Source organism: Mus musculus, chromosome 16 (genome assembly GCF_000001635.26).
Source record: "Mus musculus strain C57BL/6J chromosome 16, GRCm38.p6 C57BL/6J".
Lineage (NCBI taxonomy): Eukaryota > Metazoa > Chordata > Mammalia > Rodentia > Muridae > Mus > Mus musculus.
This window is the reverse complement of record NC_000082.6, coordinates 72,139,212-72,158,409: the sequence shown is the minus strand read 5'-3', so window position 1 is coordinate 72,158,409 and position 19,198 is coordinate 72,139,212. Positions and strand designations below refer to the sequence as shown.

The window sequence follows — 19,198 nt, the reverse complement described above, 5'->3', positions numbered from 1 at the left end:
CCCTGCCTTTCTACAATAAATCTCTAAAACCAGAGACTGATTCTGATCATGAAGGCCTGTCATGCTTGAATGATGGGAGAGGCTTTCTCCTCCAGCCAGAAGGCCTTCCTAAGCTGTAGCCATGGATGGGACTAAGGACTCTTGCCTTCGAGGGTAACACCCAGCGCTACCCCTTTCCCTGCCCTCTTCCCTTATTTTGGGGGGGCGCGGGGGCTATTTTGTTCTCAGCTCCCCAGCCCCGTATCCAGCGTGGGATGTCCGAGGTCGAGAGCCTGGTTTCTGGGGCTGCCCCTTGTCCACAACCCTCCGTGTGGGGTCAGTGGCCTAACACAGCCAGATGCCCACCTTACCCTCCCAGGGCCGCGTGGAAAGTGTCCAGGAATCCTCCTGCGTCCACCCACCCAGAGCACTGGAAATCTGGAGGGACTTGGGCTCTCTCCCTCTCTCCTCTTTCCTACATACCCAAGACCCCGCATGGAGGTTATTGTTTGCGATTAAGGTGTGTACTTAGAGAGTGTCTGTGTTCCATCAGAGGGATTAAAGGCGTGTGGGATGTCTGCATTCCAGCCAGATCACACAAACCTTGAAGGTCTTTGGATGTGATCTGATGTGTCGGCCAGAGCAGGCATATTGCTGAATTAAAATTCCTCTATGTCGTTGGTACTAGTTCTTGTTTTAAGAGATGTAAATACTAATTAAAAAACACACAAACATGAATTTGGGTAGATATGGTTGGGAAAAAAATCCAGGAGGAGTTGGAGGAAGGAAATATATTGGCATGGAATGCTCAAGGAATAAATAAAAAATAAAAATAGTGTGATGCTATATGACCTCCATTTAATCTTTAAAACAACACTATAAAAATATTTTCTCCTCTAAAATAACAAAAGCAAAACAAATAATTAAATTCTATGGAAATGTTTTATGTTCACACATTTCTTTTAGCTAGTAGCAAACCCAGCAAACTCAAAGAAGCCCAAAGATGAGGCAAATGTTTTTGATTAATAGCACAATACATTTACTTCAAATCAAGCAATATGTTAAATAGTTAATTTGCTATAAATGTAAAATAGCTTATAAAACATAAACAAGGGGAAATTCCTTTATCACTAAAACCAGCATGTTTGAGGAGGCAAACAAGTTAAGAGGAACTTTATTCTCAACCTTATTGATAAAAACAAAACACTGTAATGTTGATCAGTTAACATTCACTCCCAGATGTTTATGTCACCTGCAAGCTACTGTTTATGTGTGCCTAGAAACAATGGAAACATGTCTGCTGATTTAACCACTACTCCTTTTAAATATAAACTATTTTTGTCTTTTGATTTTGTTCATTTGTTGTTGTTGTTGTTGTTGTTTGATTACTTGGGATAAAGCATATGTATTTCACCCTCTTACTCAACCTGTGCTGGCCCTCAGTATGTAGCCTAGTATAACTTGCAACTCGTGATAATTCTTCTGCCCTCCTGATTTCAATGAAGGTGTTCTCAATATCATTGATTTACACTAAAGACTTTTCAAGAGAGATACTATTCTTTTACTCTTCTTATTTAATGCACTGTAGAAAAATTAGTAAAAGAGAAAAGCATAAGATATTTTAAATCAAACTTACATGATCTTGGGATTTTTTGAATTATTACTATTTCAAAAGCATGAAATAGAAAGAATATGTGATTTCAGTTTCAACAATATAAAACCTTTCACTCTATGAATGATATGATAAAATAGGAACATATTAACATTATACTGATGAAACTAATGCACATTGATGAAAAAGAATCTATATAAAAATATGGGAGGAATTTCAAATCTCAACAAAAATAAAAACATTAAAAATTTATGCCTGCTCCTCCAAAAGCCATGTTTCTCTGTTCTAGTAACAATGAGAGCTGATGTACACATAATAAAAGTGGAGGATTTAGACATGATTTTTATTATATTTTGAAAACACTTTCTCTTTCTCCAATTGCAGTTATTTTCTACAGTGAAAATAAAGATATTTTCCATAAGAAAAAAATATGTACAATATCTGTACATACAGTTCTCCAAAGCAGTGATATAGACAATAAGCACATAAACATTACATGTCATTAAGAAAATATGATAAAGCCAACAAGATGCTATTATACACACATTAGATTAGAGATACAATGAGATGCTATTATATAAACATTAGATAACAGCTTAAATATAAACACAGAAAACATAAATTGAGAAACAAACCTATCGTTTATTGCTTCTGCAGATGCAATATGGTACATGTGCAGCTGGGTAATTTTTTACAAATCTAAACTTTGTCATATTAGAAATCTTAGTTGAAAAACCCAATGAGACTTACATGATAGTAGTATTAGCCAAATAAATGCTTTAAGATGTCACACTGCGTCAGCAAAACATTGCAGTCAATAAGGACTATTTAAGGCATACACACACACATACACACACACACACACACACACACACACACACACACGTGCGCGTGTGTATGTGTGTGTGTGTATATATGTGAATGTTTGCCTACATATCTGTATGTCCACCAGAAACAAGAAGAAGAGTGTTGAATTTCTGGAACTGCAGCCAAAGGGAGTTATGAGAAACTATGTGGCTGCCAGCAACCGAACATGAATCCTCTCTAAAAGTAACCTGCGCTCTTATCTGCTGAGCTTTCTCTGTGCCTCTGACTGAGGAAATATTATCAATGGATATGTTGCTTGTTGATTAAGTAGTGAGATGAACTTCTAATAATCATTATCAATATTTTTAAAGATTTATTTATTTTATTTCTATGAGTAAACACTGTAGAGGGAATCAGGTCCCATTACAGGTGATTGTGAGCTACCATGTGGTTTGCTGGGAATTGAACTCAGGACTTGTGGAAGATCAGTCAGTGCTTTTAACAGCTGAGACATCTCTCTAGCCCCCATCAATTTATATATACATTAATTAATGAAAAGGTAGCAACTATACTTTTTTCTAATAACTGTGTTTTGAATACTTTTAAAATAAATGATGATAAAAGTTTTTGTTATTAAGCTGATATTACTTGGAGTAAATAAACTTGTGGATACAATCTGGGTATCTGAAGTTATAATTTCTCCTCCAAAGAATTTTTATGTAGCCAGATTTAACGCTTCATGATAAATAACCGTAATATCCATTCAGTGCTGTAAAACTTCTAAGACGTATCAGTGGCTTGATATTAACATAACCCTAAGTTTATGGGCTTCTTTATTTTTACAAGCAAATTTCTAAATATTAAAACATGAAAAAAAGTGATCCAATAAATTTATAAAATATAGTCATGTTGATATTATTATTAAAACTATGTTTTTTTCTGAAATTGACAACATATTTATTTAACAGTTACCTATTTTAACTGCTTGTTCTTGCATAAGTAGTGTTGAGGAAAATGAGGGCCATGTCAGCTAAGTTTCATTCTATACATCTCAAAATTTAAAATGGTTTGAACCTGGATTATTATAGTTGACAGCATCATATGGTGGCCATAAGTCAGGCATCAATTTGGATGTCGTTGTCAATGACTGCGAGGTAATTTCCTGGTCATAGTTACAGGGTCATATCAGTTGAGCTATGTGCACTTGGAAATACACAAAATGGCTTATGTGTCCTCTAAAAGTCTTTTTGTGATTCCAGAATAATGGATAAAATTATATAGTATATATAATTAGCCATGATACTAAATAGTGGTGTTATTTCAAACTAAAAAAATAAAAAATTTCGGGTGTAGATTTGACAGTCGCAATAGGACATTTAATACTGGAAAACAGGTCTTAGATGGATCCCTTCTTATGAAGCAGAAAAGAAAGTATTCAAGCAAAGATGATACGATTTCAGAGAAGAAAATAAACGCTCTCACGGAACTATCTAAAGGACGGACTATGATGCATTACACCAAATTCAAGAACCTGGTCTGAGGTCCGAAAGAAACTTCAAAGCAAGTAGACGGTAGCTGATAACAGCATTGTATGGAATGTTCTCAAGGTTTAATTCACAGTCACAATTTTTTATAGAAATTTGTAATTATAGACTGACTATGGTGCCATATACTTTTAATCTCAAAACTTGGGGGGCGGAGCCAGGTTGATCTCTAAGTGAATTTAAGACCAGCCTGATCTACAACACAAGTTCAAGGCTAATCAGCAAATTTCACAACAACCATAACAACAGCAACAGCAACAGCAACAACAACAACAATAACAACAACAACACATGTAATTATGAATCCTGACAACACAGTTTTAATTGGTTAAATTCTGTTTATTTGAATAATGTTATATCAATTATACAAATTATTAAATGGAAAATAGCATCTGGTTTTAGTTAGTAGATGCTTATGAATTGGTATTTATACATTATAGGAAAAAAGTATAAAACCTCAAGAGGGGAAAAATGTGGGCCATATAGGAAGACATCTTAAAGGTCAGGGAGTTTTGAGAAAAACTAGATAAAGTGAGAAATTACGAGTAAAGTTGAAAGGATATTAGTAGGAAAAAGTAAGAACATGCATTGTATATTTTTATTTTTAACAGGTTTTTGTATTTAAGTGTCACCTCAACCTATTACCTTAACTTGTAAATCTAAAACTTCTATTAACAATGCCCATGAAAATATTATGTCATAATGCAGGTTATCTTATCTTTATGACATAGCATTTTCTTGCTGAAGTTTTTAGATGTTAGCTGTACAAAGTGTTTAATGTATATGTTCACATACGTAAATATCTATGAAAATGGATAGATGTGATGTATTATGTATGCTAATATATTTCAAATACTTCAATATTTGAGACAGAGTGCTTTAACATCATTTTATATACCCAAGACAAACAGCAATTTGTCTTTTTCTCAAGTCAAGTTATGAATGTGTTTTTCATATCTCAGCAGTACAAAACAAAATTTGTATTTCATGAAATATTGAAGAAATAAAGAGAACCAATTTCAAAGCAATTCTCCCACGTGAAGCTTTAGCAGAAGCATGTCTGTTTATACAACAAAGGGCACTTGCATTTGGATAGAGAATAGAGTCAAGTAACAAAAGAAAGCAGAATAAATGGAGTCTCCGTGAAACCAAGGGAAAAGCAGTTGACTGAAGTAATGACAATGTCCAAGGCAAATAGAGAGCTTTTCCACCACCAACTTTCTCAGTCCTCAGGCATAATTACAACAGCTGTACCATATAGACTCTATCACTCATAATCTAGGATAGCGCCTTTTTCTATTAACCAAGCAATAGAAAAACAAAAATTACTTATCCCAGTCCATATGAGGCACTCCACTTGCTGCGATGAATTCTGATGGCTTAATTAGGGAGACTGTGTAGCACATGGGGTTTTGCAAACCAGTCTCATCACCAAGGCCATGTCATCAGCCAGAATGTGCCTGTGCTCCTGGGCAGATTGCTAATACAAGTTTTTGCATTGAGGGTCTTTGGGCTAACTCTTTTAGTTTGCATCCATCTACTCAAACAATTAAATAAAGCTTTACACTAGAAAACCAAAGCTAATAAAGCCATTGATAATTAAAGTACAGCTGGCAATTTCTCTAGTTATTTAGAGCGCAGCTTCACCTGAATGATGGAAGCCAGGAAGTCACAAGTACTGGTTATTTTGTTTTGTATTTGTTCTTCCAAACAGGACACTCACAAGGAGAGAATTTCTGCTTCTTGATAATGTTCAAAATATGTACATGTGTTCATCACTGCATTTTGCATGGAACATAATAATCAGATAAACTAAAAGAAGAATTTCTATATATTATATAATACAAAGCAGAATTCTTGAGTGGCAGAATTACACTAAAAGTATCTTTCATGTACTTTCTCAGCCTTTAGTCTACAGCTCTTACAAAATTATCCTTTTTGAAAGTCCTTGCCAATGGCATGTATGACAAAGGCTATTACTATTTATATTGATACAAAAGCTAAGAGCAAATTCTTCACATAAGTCGATATATGCAAATGTGGGCATGGTGAATACCAAGAGTATTTTAGCTCATTAGAAAAGTGAGTTTATCAAAATCTACAAGCCAAGTACTGACTCCACAACCATATAATTACATGCTGTTTCATTTTGAAATTTTTGAGTAGTCATGTGATGTACATTTAATGACAATTTGTACTAAGTCCAATCATTCCAAGGGATTCGGTGTCTGCTTTATCATTGGAAGACACCATCTATGGATCATACTTGACAGTTTTCTTCTCTTTATCTTACTTTTCATTATCACTCAATTCTTTGGAAAACCTATCTCAAAATATATTATAAACTTAGTCTCCTTTTTCATCTCTATTATTTAATCAAAATGAATTGTTCACCATGATTTCTATTTCTTCATAAATTTGAAATAGGCCTTCAATAAGAAATTTCTATGAGGTGTTAGATATCAGGAACACAATTGGATATATTTGGGAGTTTATTATCAGGTCTATTATTCTCACAATTTATAATTATTAGAAAATAAGTTGTAAATTAAAATTTAATATTATTCCTTGTGTGAAATTTCAATAGAAAGGTGTGCTTATATCCTTCACACTGCCTCCCACAAAGTTACAGACCAGTCCTATAAGTAATCACTATTGAACAAAACATTATTGAATCGATAAAATATGAAAATTAGTATATCATCTGTCTTCTTGATTTATTGTGTTTCTATGCATGCATGTGTGTTTGTGTGCACATGCACACTCCCACTAAGTTTTAATTAGGGTGAGTTTCATAGGCATAGTGGGCTCACTATGGATGGGCAACTTACCAGTTGTTGTACTACTGAAGAGTATAAACTCCCTCCCTTGTATTATTATTTTAATTAGTATAATATTCTTGTTTCTCCTGTTCTTAAAATTTAACATCTTATTGATTGGAACCCCAGGTGGAGCTTCTCAGCACCGTCTAGAGGGTTTTCACAGTGCACAGTTTGAGATTATTGGTTACATTTGCAAAACTTCTTCAATATGTAGTCATGCAAATAAAGCTTTATCCTGGTGAATATTAAGGAAACAGAGAATTGAAGAACAGTCCGTAAAACGAGCACGATGCCTTATACACAAAACTTTGTCCTTTGGCACGATCCTATATTCGTCCTCCAATTGCAACTTCCCACCTCTGTACAAATACTCTAAAGCTAAAACCTCTATCAAATTATGTGGCCCTAAATAGGCACCTAATAAGTGGTGAACTTTTCAGAGCTTTTATTGTTGCTGCCATATTGTCTGCATGCTCCGTGAAGTTTCCTGAACCTCATTTGAGACGTTCTGGACTCCAGCAAACAGCTGGCTGTGTACAATTGGAAGTACAGCAGTAGTCCTCTTCATGTGGTTCTTTTCATTAGCTAACAATCTTGTTTATCATTCTGGTTTGATTCTTGCCAGAGGTTTTTGTTTTACTTTTTATGGTTATTATACTTTTAGTTATGTTGTATTATTTTTCCTGAGTTATTAATCTAAAATTATGTATTGGGCTTATGCCATGTCTCTAAACTGGAAAAATTAAGTGATGAAAAGGGGGCCTGATGTTTCCTATAGTAAATGTTGTCACATACTCCTGAAATCTCATTTTTCTTTTTTTTAAAAAAAGATTTATTTATTGTTATATGTAAGTACACTGTAGTTGTCTTCAGACACACCAGAAGAGTGAGTCAGATCTCATTACGGATTTTGGTGAGCCACCACGTGGTTGCTGGGATTTAAACTCAGGCCCTTTCAGAAGAGCAGTCAGTGCTCTTAACCACTGAGCCATCTCTCCAGCCCCCCAAATTTCTTGCAAGAAACAAGTCTAAGGGTGTCTCTTATGTTCATACAAATTAAAAAGTATTCATAAAAGTATGAATTTGTTTCTTTATAAAACTTAGTTTCAGATAATGAAAAGCAATTCTAGTATTTTGTTTTGATGTAGTCAAACTGTTGGGATTGCATTTCAAATGAGAAGGCAGAAAATAATTACATAGAGCAAAATAAAAATCACACAAGAGTCATCTAGAAACTATCTTGAATACAAATGGAAATGTGATTTTATTACTATGATGATTTTAAAAATGTTTTACAATTAGGAATTATCTGGTACTATTAAGTATCAAATACGAAAGACAAATACATCAGTACAGGTATAGGGAAGGTCACAGAAGTAACACTGGTAAGCATATTAATGACTTCAAAATAACATATCACTATTAACAATTGAGACTTTGAGACACAACTATCTAAACTTGTATAAAATGGAAATTAAAGCATGGGAATACTTATTCTGGAGCAAGGCGTTCTTTCCTGCAGGGTATTTACATAGCCCTATGTAATGCTAGGAAGATGATTCATCATGAGAAATATGAATATTCCAACGTCCCCCAAACCAATTAAAAACACGTTATTATTTAGCAAGCCATAAATTTGACTATTTAATGATAGCTTTCCTTCATTTGTTAACATAAGATCCTGAGATATGGTAAATACGTTGTAAGTGCATTTAACATATTTTAAACATTAGCTCAAACTGTGACTAAATTGATGATTTTTAAAAATTTCCTATGTTCAAACAATGATTTGAATTCACTAGATGCTTGTAAAACTGTGCATTCTGAAACAGACTCTTTATTTCTGATTTTTGCCCATGAAACAGTACAGCGACAAACCTTTCCAATTACAGGGATGCTTGCATTACGATCTGCTCAGTTCTGCTCAGGACATCTCTCTTGCTGCATGATTTTACTAGCTCCACGTAGGCTCAGCATTTTAATTTAAGATATACTGTTATAAGAAAAAAACCCTAACTATTGATCAAAACATTTGCTGATTGATTCTAAATTGGTAGGGCAGTTAAAAATATAAAACAATGAAGCTTCGTAGAGCTATGTAATCTCTATAGGTTCCGAATGGCCACATTTATTAGTTATTTTGCATGGTTACTCTATCATTGAAGTCAATGAAAACTTTGAGAAAATTTTTTCTTGTGGATTAATATGTATAAAATTATTTTTAAAGGTTCCAAAGAAGTACTTAGTGTATTTGTTGTCTGTTGATCCGATAAAATAGGAATTATATAAGAGATATTTAAATGACTTATCTAATTTTGAATATCAACAGAAAATTGGTTTTTCATAGGTAAACTCCAGCATAAGAACTAAGAATAATCAGGGGGTATAAAGACAAAATAGGATTTCTTGTATTTTATAAAAAGTCTTCCTTTCTGCACTGTTACAATTACAGGGACAATTCAGACAGTAATAACACTTAGTTCCTCCCAATTACCATCCTCGGGGTATAATACCAAGGTACTGATGTGTTGGAGGACAGACGGGTGAGGAGGGGAGCTAGTTAATCATTTCAGAAAATCTCACACTCAAGGCTGTTGACATGAGCCAGGGCAAAGGAAATAACCCTGTCAGCACCTGCATCACTAATGAAGGACAACACAGCCGTACAGTCACAGAATGAAGAGTAAAAAGAATAAATCACGCTTGACTCCGAAGTGGATTGTCTAATGCATTCAGACACAAGTAGAACCTTGTAGGCTTTTCTTTGTGCTTTCCCATGGCAAAGCTTGCATGTAAACTATAAATTGAGCATTTTCACATTCATTTTCACCACAGTTAAGGTATGTAATTTTAAAATATCTCATTTAACACTTGTCTTTATCCTCTTTTTGACATCTGTTGCAATTAAGGTTCATCTTTAAAATGTAAAGATTGGGAATCTGTAAACTATGTTACCAGCAAAGAAAGGAACACGTGAAGTCGCTAAGGGTTAATGTGCTTCAAGAGATAACCTAGACTGATTTATTCACATCTTATGTACAAATTATACGTGAATAACTCATCAAACCAATGTCTGCCAATGCTTTAATGAAGAGGAGGTAGGTAGTCCGTTCTAATAAAGTAAAATAATCTGAAATTTTTGGAGCATCCTGAATAGTCTAAGAATTTACTGCATGAATCTCTTTCTCTTAAATGTTATTCACTCTTTTTCAACAAGAGTCCCCCATTATCTTTTATACAAATAATTTATGTTTATGACATAGGTCCTCCACAACAATACTTTTCATATAATATTGTAAAGCCTAATAAAGAATTCAAAAGGTATCAATCACATATAGGAAGACAAAACAAAAATGAATAAACTACCAACTTATCAACTCCAAACTGCGTGTTCAAATGGAATATTAGTACTGAATAACAACGAAATAAGCCGAATCCATGTTATAGGAGAGAATTCAAATAACTTCTATTTGGGGAATGTATTTAATTGTCGTTTTCTAATTAATTCTAATATATCTTCCTTAGTTAGGTATGTATGCTGATAGCTTGCTAAATCCAGGCATAAGAATATATACCTCTTATTGCTTTATAAACAGTTAAGACATTTTTATTTATGTCACTATTGAAATATTGCACTTATTAACTTAAAGGAAAGTGGAAGGAATTACTTGAATTAGAAACTACTCACTTTCAAAGATATGGATGTTTGATCTTTAAAATCACCCCCTCCCCATTTGTTCCCTCAGAGATATGCTAATGATTCCAGGTCCAGGGCTTTAAAAACATAATAAAGCCAGAAAATCAGCAAGATCTGTTCTTCACTTCATGCCACATTAATGAGGGGGCATCAGCCTAAAGATGAGGGGTCCTTTCAGTAGATTATCTAACCTCCTTATCCTGAACCCAGAGCTCATAGCAGAGGCAGTTATCAAAATGACTACTGCTCTGCAGGGGGCCCTTTGAAAAGCTAAGAGCATATTTCTTTTGACAGACAAATTACTTTGAAATAATTTTGAACTCTATGATCTTGACAAAAATATAGTCATTTTTAGCTGTGTGGATTACATTCATAGGTACCCCTGTTTCCTTGAGTGAAGAAGCTGCCTTAAAATAAGCTCCTGTGACCAATATCTTTGCTACATCTTTAATTGATAAGCAACCTCTCTCATTTATAATGAGACAGATATTATGCTGGACAGTATGTTTGTGTGTTTTAAACTCTCTGCAGCTTTAAGTGTTTTATTGTAAACACAGACTTTTTATGAGTCTTGTAACAGAATGCTTTTGTTAATGTTTTCTTAGAAATTATACAATATCTAATATTAAAAACCTTGAATTTCCTTAATACAATGTAGAACTGTAACCAATGTTGTGTACTATATGCCTCGTGTGTGTGTGTGTGTGTGTGTGTGTGTGTGTGTGTGTATAAGATTGTTCAATCTCCATTTGACAGTTTCATGGTCTTATTAGCTAATCATGAACAAATTTGTTTACGTGAAAATTATTAATTAGCTTTGGACTTTAAGGATAATTATAAGAACAATCTCTGTGATATATGTGTAACTATAGATGAAACTTCATCTTTCTTTCTCAATATTTCCATGACAATAAGACCACTTCTTATTTATGATACTTTTCCAATATTTGAAGATGTGTCAAATTATTTCCTATTAAAGTTTGATAGTTCATGTCCAATGTTTATCCATATTCAATAGATCAATAGCAAGAATGGAGAACTTAAGAATATATCAAACTACAATTGTGTGAAATTTTCAGTATGTTTGAACAATCCAGCACAAATATTCTTAAATTACTGTATATTTTAATACTATGGATATAGCATTATCAAAAAATCTTATTAATTTATGACCTGTTTAATCTTCTAGCTTAAATGTCACTTTTTACCCAGCATTGGAAGACTTTGATGTCATTGAAAATTTTCTAATTCCTTAGTTTGTGTGTAGAAATGTGTAATAAAATATGTGCATATCATAAGTTTACAAAAACAAAAAGAAACTTCATAATTTTTTTATAACACATTGCATATGAAACTTTTACAAATACTGTGACTAAGGGCCTTGCGTTAAAAAGACTAAAGTTAACAATTGTTTCCCAAATTGTTTTACTTAAGAAAAATATATGATATCAATGTTTTTTTCTAGTTTTATACCATAACTTTGAAGTTGCTTAATATTCAACCAAACAGTACAGTTAAGGTATTTTACAAAGCTACTATTTTAATTTCATTAACAAAATTATGTATTGAAAGACAGTGTTCTAAATTCACCCACAACAATTGGTGGCTATAGAAGCAAGGCAGGCATCATATTACCTTTACAATCTGACATTGTTCACCTGGATAATTAGCCAGTTCTATTTTCATTCTACATTTATGGCCCTTTTCTTAGGTCTTCCATGTAAGAAAGCCTTGTGTTCTCTCTGTCTCTGTCTCTGTCTCTGTCTCTGTCTCTGTCTCTCTCTCTCTCTCTCTCTCTCTCTCTCTCTCTCTCTCTCTCTCTCCCCCTCCCTCCCTCCCTCCCTCCCTCCCTCCTCTCATGTATTGAACATCTTTCTCTTCTGTAATTGTTCTTCCAGCACCCAATTCACGTAAATACTATAACTCTATGCTTTATCAACAATAAGTGCTTCCTGTAGGCTTTTTTGAAAGACTACGTATATATTCAAATGGTCACTTCTAGCCTGAAACTTTTCAACACATACACACTCTAAAGCAATCACTCACACAGACATTTAAGTTACACAGAACATGAAGACATCTAGTTTAGGACACATATGTTACAAAAATTATTTTAAAAGCAAAAAAAAAAAAAAAACAACCCAGAAAAACCGAAATCCCAAACGATTTAGCATTAATGAAACAAAAGCATACTACTTACCTGGGATAAGCTGGGCCAGAAGGAGCTGTTTTCTTGATAGAGTGAGGAGAGATATGACCAGAAGAGGAAGGTGTTTCCATTTCATCTTTATCCCTCCCATACATTACACCAGCCAGCAATACAGATGTATGTTATCTGGGGAGATTAAAAAAATGCAAAAATTGTTTCTTTTAAATGAAATAAATAAAATACATAAAATGTGGTGCAAAAATCTGTAGTTAATGTCAATTTGCCAGTCCTCTTTTAAGATGATAAATGATTTTTAAGTGAAAACAGGCTATAAAAAGTATATCCTATACATTGTGTCACCCCACCCACTTATTCATGTATTTGTTTTCCATGATTTCTATTTACCAGAGTCAAGTGTGGTTCAGATTCTGGGATATTTAGTCAGAGGAATGACAGTAATTTGAAATAAAATATTTTGGAGACTAAAGAGTATATTTTTATAATCTGATTTTAGAAAAATGCTGGACTTGTTCTAAATTGTTAGTTGTTAGTTCACTACTGCACTTGATTTGTGCAGTAATCAATGCATAAAGAGGTCTACTGAAAACACTGGTTGCATGGAACTTGGCACTGTGGCTCTGGGATGTCTCACAGTTCTTGGAATATGTGCCATGCATATAGGGGCAAAACTGAATATCTAAAACAAATTAGGTATTAGTTAATTTTAATTCATTTTTAGACAGATACTAGTCACAACTGAATTATATATTTATCTTATCTTTCACAAGATTACAAATAAGTGTTTAATTTTGATTCCCCATCAACTTAGATAAGACATAGCGAACACAAGCACATGCATAAAGTCTCGATCCTCCAAAAAATTGCTCATTATGAGCCTGGGATTGTGGATATGCTGAAGAAAAATTCAAAGACTTGCTCCCCATCTCCCATATATATTAAAAAGTCAAAATCACTTTGATGACAATAATTCAGAAACAAACATTTCAAAGAAATAAATGGAGTTTGTACTGTAAACATGGAAGTCTGAACTGGTACCGAGGGACATAGACACATGTAATGTAGTATCCATGAATGGTGTGAAGATAGACAGACATCATGAGGGCACTTATGGGAAATTATGAGATGATGCTAAAGGAACTATATAAATATCTTATTACTTTTCCATAGAAGTAGCAGCATACCTTAAAAGCCAGACTTTTAAAAGGGAGATAAGTGACTTATGACAAACATGAAATAACAGTTTAGAATATAAGGAAATGTAAACAAATATATATATTTGTTATATATATGTATATATAATATCTTAACAGACATTATATATATGTATGTGTATATATACATATATATACATATATATATCTTAACAGGCATTCTATAGTTCTTGTGTAAAAATTGAAAATTGTACTGTATATAGAGAAACTTCATAACAAAGATATGTATCCATATATTCATGCATATATTCTCTAATAAGATTGATATATTCACCATTTATAAGGGGAGTTGTTCTTTGCATATATTAGAGTTTTCCAAGATATAATGGTACAGATAACAGAAAAGAGGAGAATGGCAAGATGACTCAGCTAGTAGAGGTGCTGCCAAAAACTCCTGGCTCTCTACATTCAACCTCAAGAACCCCCATGTCATGCAAAGGTGGTATTCTCTAGTCTTTGCACCACACACTGGTACACATATGCTGACATGTGTACACAAGGGATTGGTAGAAATGAAGATATATTTTAGAGGCCCAAATTGGGAGGTAGAAATAATTTCTTATTCATGTAATTATTTAACACTAACTCTTTCTAATACTAAGTAGAGAGTACTTTGTTTACAGTTAGTCTACCCTTAATTTTTTATGACACTCATTATGCCAAGTGCAGAGAAATTGACCTATAACTGTATCTGCACCTGGCTATGGCCATTTGTTCTGCTGGATTTCTGCTGTCCTTTCTGTAATGCTTATAACTGTAGAGCTCATTTGCCCAGGACTCCTCTGCACAGTACCAACAGCTGCCAAATCTGCCTTCCCTGGGATGTTTGGAGATGAATTCTTTACTCAAATATTCTGTAAACATGTCTTACCAGAGCTGGAATTCATCCTCAAATAAATAACATAATCCGCTACAATGTTTACACATGTTGCAAGCACACCTGTATCTTGAGGCCAGTATTGTTAAAACAGTCCTGACCCTGGTGTGACAATCGTAAGTGATATTTGGCACCCACTTATCTTTCGTGCGTTATATGTGCTGAGTGTCTGGGGACAGATTAGACTGACAGATGGTCACAGGCACAGATGAAAACCTCACTAGGGCTGCTTGGTCCCAGAGGCTCTGCTTTAGGTTGTCCACTCAATATTTTCTGTTCTAGTCATTTTCCTAAGCAAAGAAGGATTGCTTTCCTTCGGAAAGTGTGTAAGCAAGGTGCATCCTGGACATTTTAGCTTGACTAGGCTTTCATATCACGTTTCCCTTCCCCATAGTTTTGTGCTTGCCTAAGGAGTTTCTATTTTCACTTCTTCTCCAATATTGAATTGGTTCCGATGGCTGTAGATATCAGACATGCAGTTGTGGAATAAACAACAAATCTTTGATTTCTTAAATTTATGCAAGCACTTTTGTCTCAAACTGTGATGCAGACAAAAGTGTACATGGATCTAGATGCTGCTGGTGCTTTGAAAGGATGAAAGGATTACTTGTTAAATCAGCGGAGCTCAATCTTCCTGATGCTGTGACCCTTTCGTACAGGTCCTCCTGTGTTGGGGGCTCCCAAATATAACATTATTTTGGATGTTACTTCATAACTGTAATATTGCTACTATATGGGTTGTAATGTAAATATCTTGTGTTTTCTGATATTTTCTTTAGGCAAACCCAGTGAAAGGGCCATTTGACTCCCAAAGGGGAAACGACACACAGGTTGAGAACTGCTGTGTAACTATAGTGTTATATTTACCAGAATTGAAGTTATTCTTCAGCATGGCTGATATGTTCTATTTTATTTTAATCATTATATTCAGTTTATTATGAGACTAGTTAATTTAATTTGGACAACTTGTATTATTCCGGGGTACATACTAATTTGTTTCTACTGTATTTTGTTTATTCCTCAATTAAATTTGTATCAACTAGAGGCAAATGATTTAAGATTACATATTAAATGTCTACTAGTACCAGATAAGTTTAATATATTGAATCCAAATCCAAAATGACACTTGGATTATTTCCTATATAGTTCATAGAACTTCAGTAGCACCAAAATGGCCTAGAAAAAAATTCAAATGAAATGATCTATAATGTACTCTGATAGATCGGTGCCTTGTCCACTTGTCATCTGAGATGCTTCCTTAGGTAGTTGGGGTGGTGTAGAGTCCTGTGGCCAGACATTATGCAGACTGAGAGTATATAATAGAGCTCTGCCAGTGCCTGCCAAATACAGAAGTGGATGCTCACAGCCATCGATTGGACAGACAGAGCACAGAGCTCCCAATGAAGGAGCTAGAGAAAGTACCCAAGGAGCTGATGGGTTTGCAGCCCCACAGAAGGAACAACAATGTGAACTAACCCCAGAGCTCCCCGGGACTAAACCACCAACCAAAGAGTACACATGGTGGGACTCATGGCTCCAGCTGCATATGTAGCAGAGGATGGCCTTGCCAGTCATAAATGGGAGAAGAGGCCCTTGGTCCCATGAAGGTTCTGTGCCCCCGTATAGGGGACTGCCAGGGACAGGAATTGGGATTGGGTGGGTTGGGGAGCAGGCAGAGGAGGAAGGGGACAGAGGGTTTTCAGAGGGGAAACCAGGAAAAGGGATAACATTTGAAATGTAAATTAAAATTATCTAATAAAAAATAAAATAAAATAAATGGAGCTCTCCAACTGGTCCCTTGGGGGAGGGGAAGGTAATATTCTAGGAGCAGAGGGGAAGGAGGATAACAGGAGAGTGGCCAACAAAATAAGCCAAACAGTGTTATTTGGGCTCACATAGGCTGAAGCAGCAAGTTCAGGGCCGGCATGATCTGTCCCAGGTCCCTGACATATAAGTTTGACATATATGTTATAACTGTTAGCATGGTGGTAGTGTGGACCTCCTATCACTGGGAATGGGTATATCTTTGACCCTTTCGCCTGCTCTTGAGATTCTTTTTCTCCTGTTGAGTTACTCTGTTAAGCCTTTATAGGAGGGCCTTTGCCTTGTCTTATTTTATCTTTTTTTTTGGGGGGGGGGCACATTTGGTTGTTGACTTTTGAGGCTTGTTCCCTTTTGAACTGAAATGGAAGGGCATTGGTCTAGGGGAGGGAGGTGGTGGGGGGGAGCTGGGAGGAGCAGAGACAGAAGAAACTGTCATCAGGAGGATGCATTATATGAGAGAAGAATCTATTTTCAATAAAAAAAGAAAGGAAGGAAAATTGAAGTATTTTAATATACATAATGTTTTGAAGTAGTTTACATTTTCAGCAAAATTAAATGGAAGACCAAGTGTAAAATTTCTCCTCTCTCTTGTCTTACACAAACATATCCTGTCCCATTAGTACACCCTATCAAGAAATTACATTTTTATGGGCAAACCGTTATCACTCAAAGTCCATGGAGTATTAAGTGCTCATCCTTGATGTTTTTATATTCGGCATATTAGTCAAGTATAAAAAAAACATAGCAGTATCACATTATGCTCCAGCACAGGTTTTCTTCCCCAAATATTCTCAGAGATTTGATTTGTCATCTTTATGTATACCCATTAACACTGATTGCTCTAGTGTCTCTGAGGTTGTGCTTATTCCAACATGGCACAGAAGTATAATCAGACAGTGCACAGGTTGTCAGACTGGCTTGTTTCCTTTAGTTATGTGCATGTGAGATTCCTCAGGATATTTCCATGGTTTGAAAAGTCACTGTGTTTTCAACACCGAGTGGTATTCCAATATCAGCATTCCCATGATTTGTTATCTTGTTTGGGAGACTAAAATGTATGCTTTTCATGTTTTAAATAACAACCGGTGATTAACGTCATTTCTTACAACCATGTCTTATTGTTCTTTCCTGGTGTTCTCATTTGACTGATTCTGTCCCTTCTGGAGCAGTGATGTATAATTTTCATGAAGCTCATTTCCTTTACTTACTTTGAGGTACTTTAAAATGTTTTCTGTTTAAGTCACCATTCTATAGGAGAGTTCTCTTAGGTTGGGATGTAGCCTTTTTGACAACTAATCACACGTCTAGGGCTATTAACAAAAGACAACTCATTTTAGGTTAAATGCTAACTGCATTTTTAAAAATCCAATTTAATTGTGAATATACATATGTGTAAGGAATACAAGATAGCATTTTGCAAGTACAGGTGGTTAAAGTAACTATTTGAATGTGAATGTGGGATCTATAATTCAGCAATAGTATTTGATTTTTTTGGAAAAATTTTGCTTTCCGGTTGTATTTATATCAAGCTTGTGATGGACTAATAGTAACCACGTGAAATGTATGACTGAACTAGCACTATCATCATCATGATCGTGACCATCATCGTCATCAATACCAGAAAATAATTGACTGACACCAAATTTATAGGTGGCTATGAGAGTTTATGCTCTGTTTTCAGATATCAGTGAGATTGGTTTTATGATCATCAGTTTCACCTGGTGGCTGATGAGCTCGCCTGAGGGCCGGGATAGCATTGAACTTGGATTGGTATTTATACTTTACCTGCCATTTAAATAGTATTTTATAAAGCTTAATTTGCACGACTTTATGATTGTGACTCATATTAATAGCATTTATTGAGATATGACTTATACATAGCAAAATGGAATCTAAAGTTCAGTATTGAAAAATTAATGAACATGTGAACCATCTACTCCAATCTAGACAAAGATTCTTTAAACAAAGACCTTTTGTCAAGAGAATGATATGCCGCACACATGTATAGTCATGTATCAATTTGGCGAAAGCACATTTGAAGAAAAATCTATAATGTGTTCTAATTCTTGTTTTTTAGAAAGAATTTCTTTTTAATATATTTTAGGAAAATCTTGTTGAGTTGATTATTATCTACATTTCTTAGGAAGTAACAAGTTTCATAAGAACTGCATTTATTTAATGTTCCTTTGGGCATATATTTTGAATTTCTCTCATAGGTGTGTTCACAAGTTCACTTCCTTAATCAAGAGCCTGATACCTATTGTTTAACTTTGTTTTGTTTGATTGTTTTTGTTTTCTGCGTTTGATTTTCCCATTAAGTTTTCATTTGGTTTTGATAGTAGAGAAATATAACCCAGGATTTTCTTATAATTATCCAAAGTTTATCCTCGTCCAAATTATGCTGCACCTTTTAACTTCTCTTATCCTCTTAATATTAAAAGTTACAGGGGAAACCAAACACCTTTGAAGATCTTGTATTTCCAGAATCATGTTTATATTTATAAACAGAGTGATAGAGTATAGACGATTAGGCTTGTCAACAGCAGATTCCTTGAAAATGAAAGTCACTGAATATTACAGTACAAACAGCCAGTAAGTTCTTATGAGCAAATCTAAGAGAATAGATAAAAGTGGGGGAAAAAAAAACCTTTAAAG

The 19,198-nt window shown here is 34.6% G+C and overlaps 1 protein-coding gene across 2 annotated transcripts in view; it reads right to left on the bottom strand.

Moving 5' to 3' along the window:
• The window catches only part of Robo1 (roundabout guidance receptor 1), a 1,019,974-nt gene that overhangs the window by 889,082 nt on the left and 111,694 nt on the right, over positions 1 to 19,198 (bottom strand). For both annotated transcript variants that reach the window (XM_006522960.4, XM_006522963.4), the window contains exon 2: positions 12,662 to 12,796. In XM_006522960.4, the coding sequence (XP_006523023.1) occupies positions 12,662 to 12,761 (100 nt within the window). In that variant the 5' untranslated portion in view covers positions 12,762 to 12,796. The remainder of the gene's footprint in view (positions 1 to 12,661; positions 12,797 to 19,198) is intronic.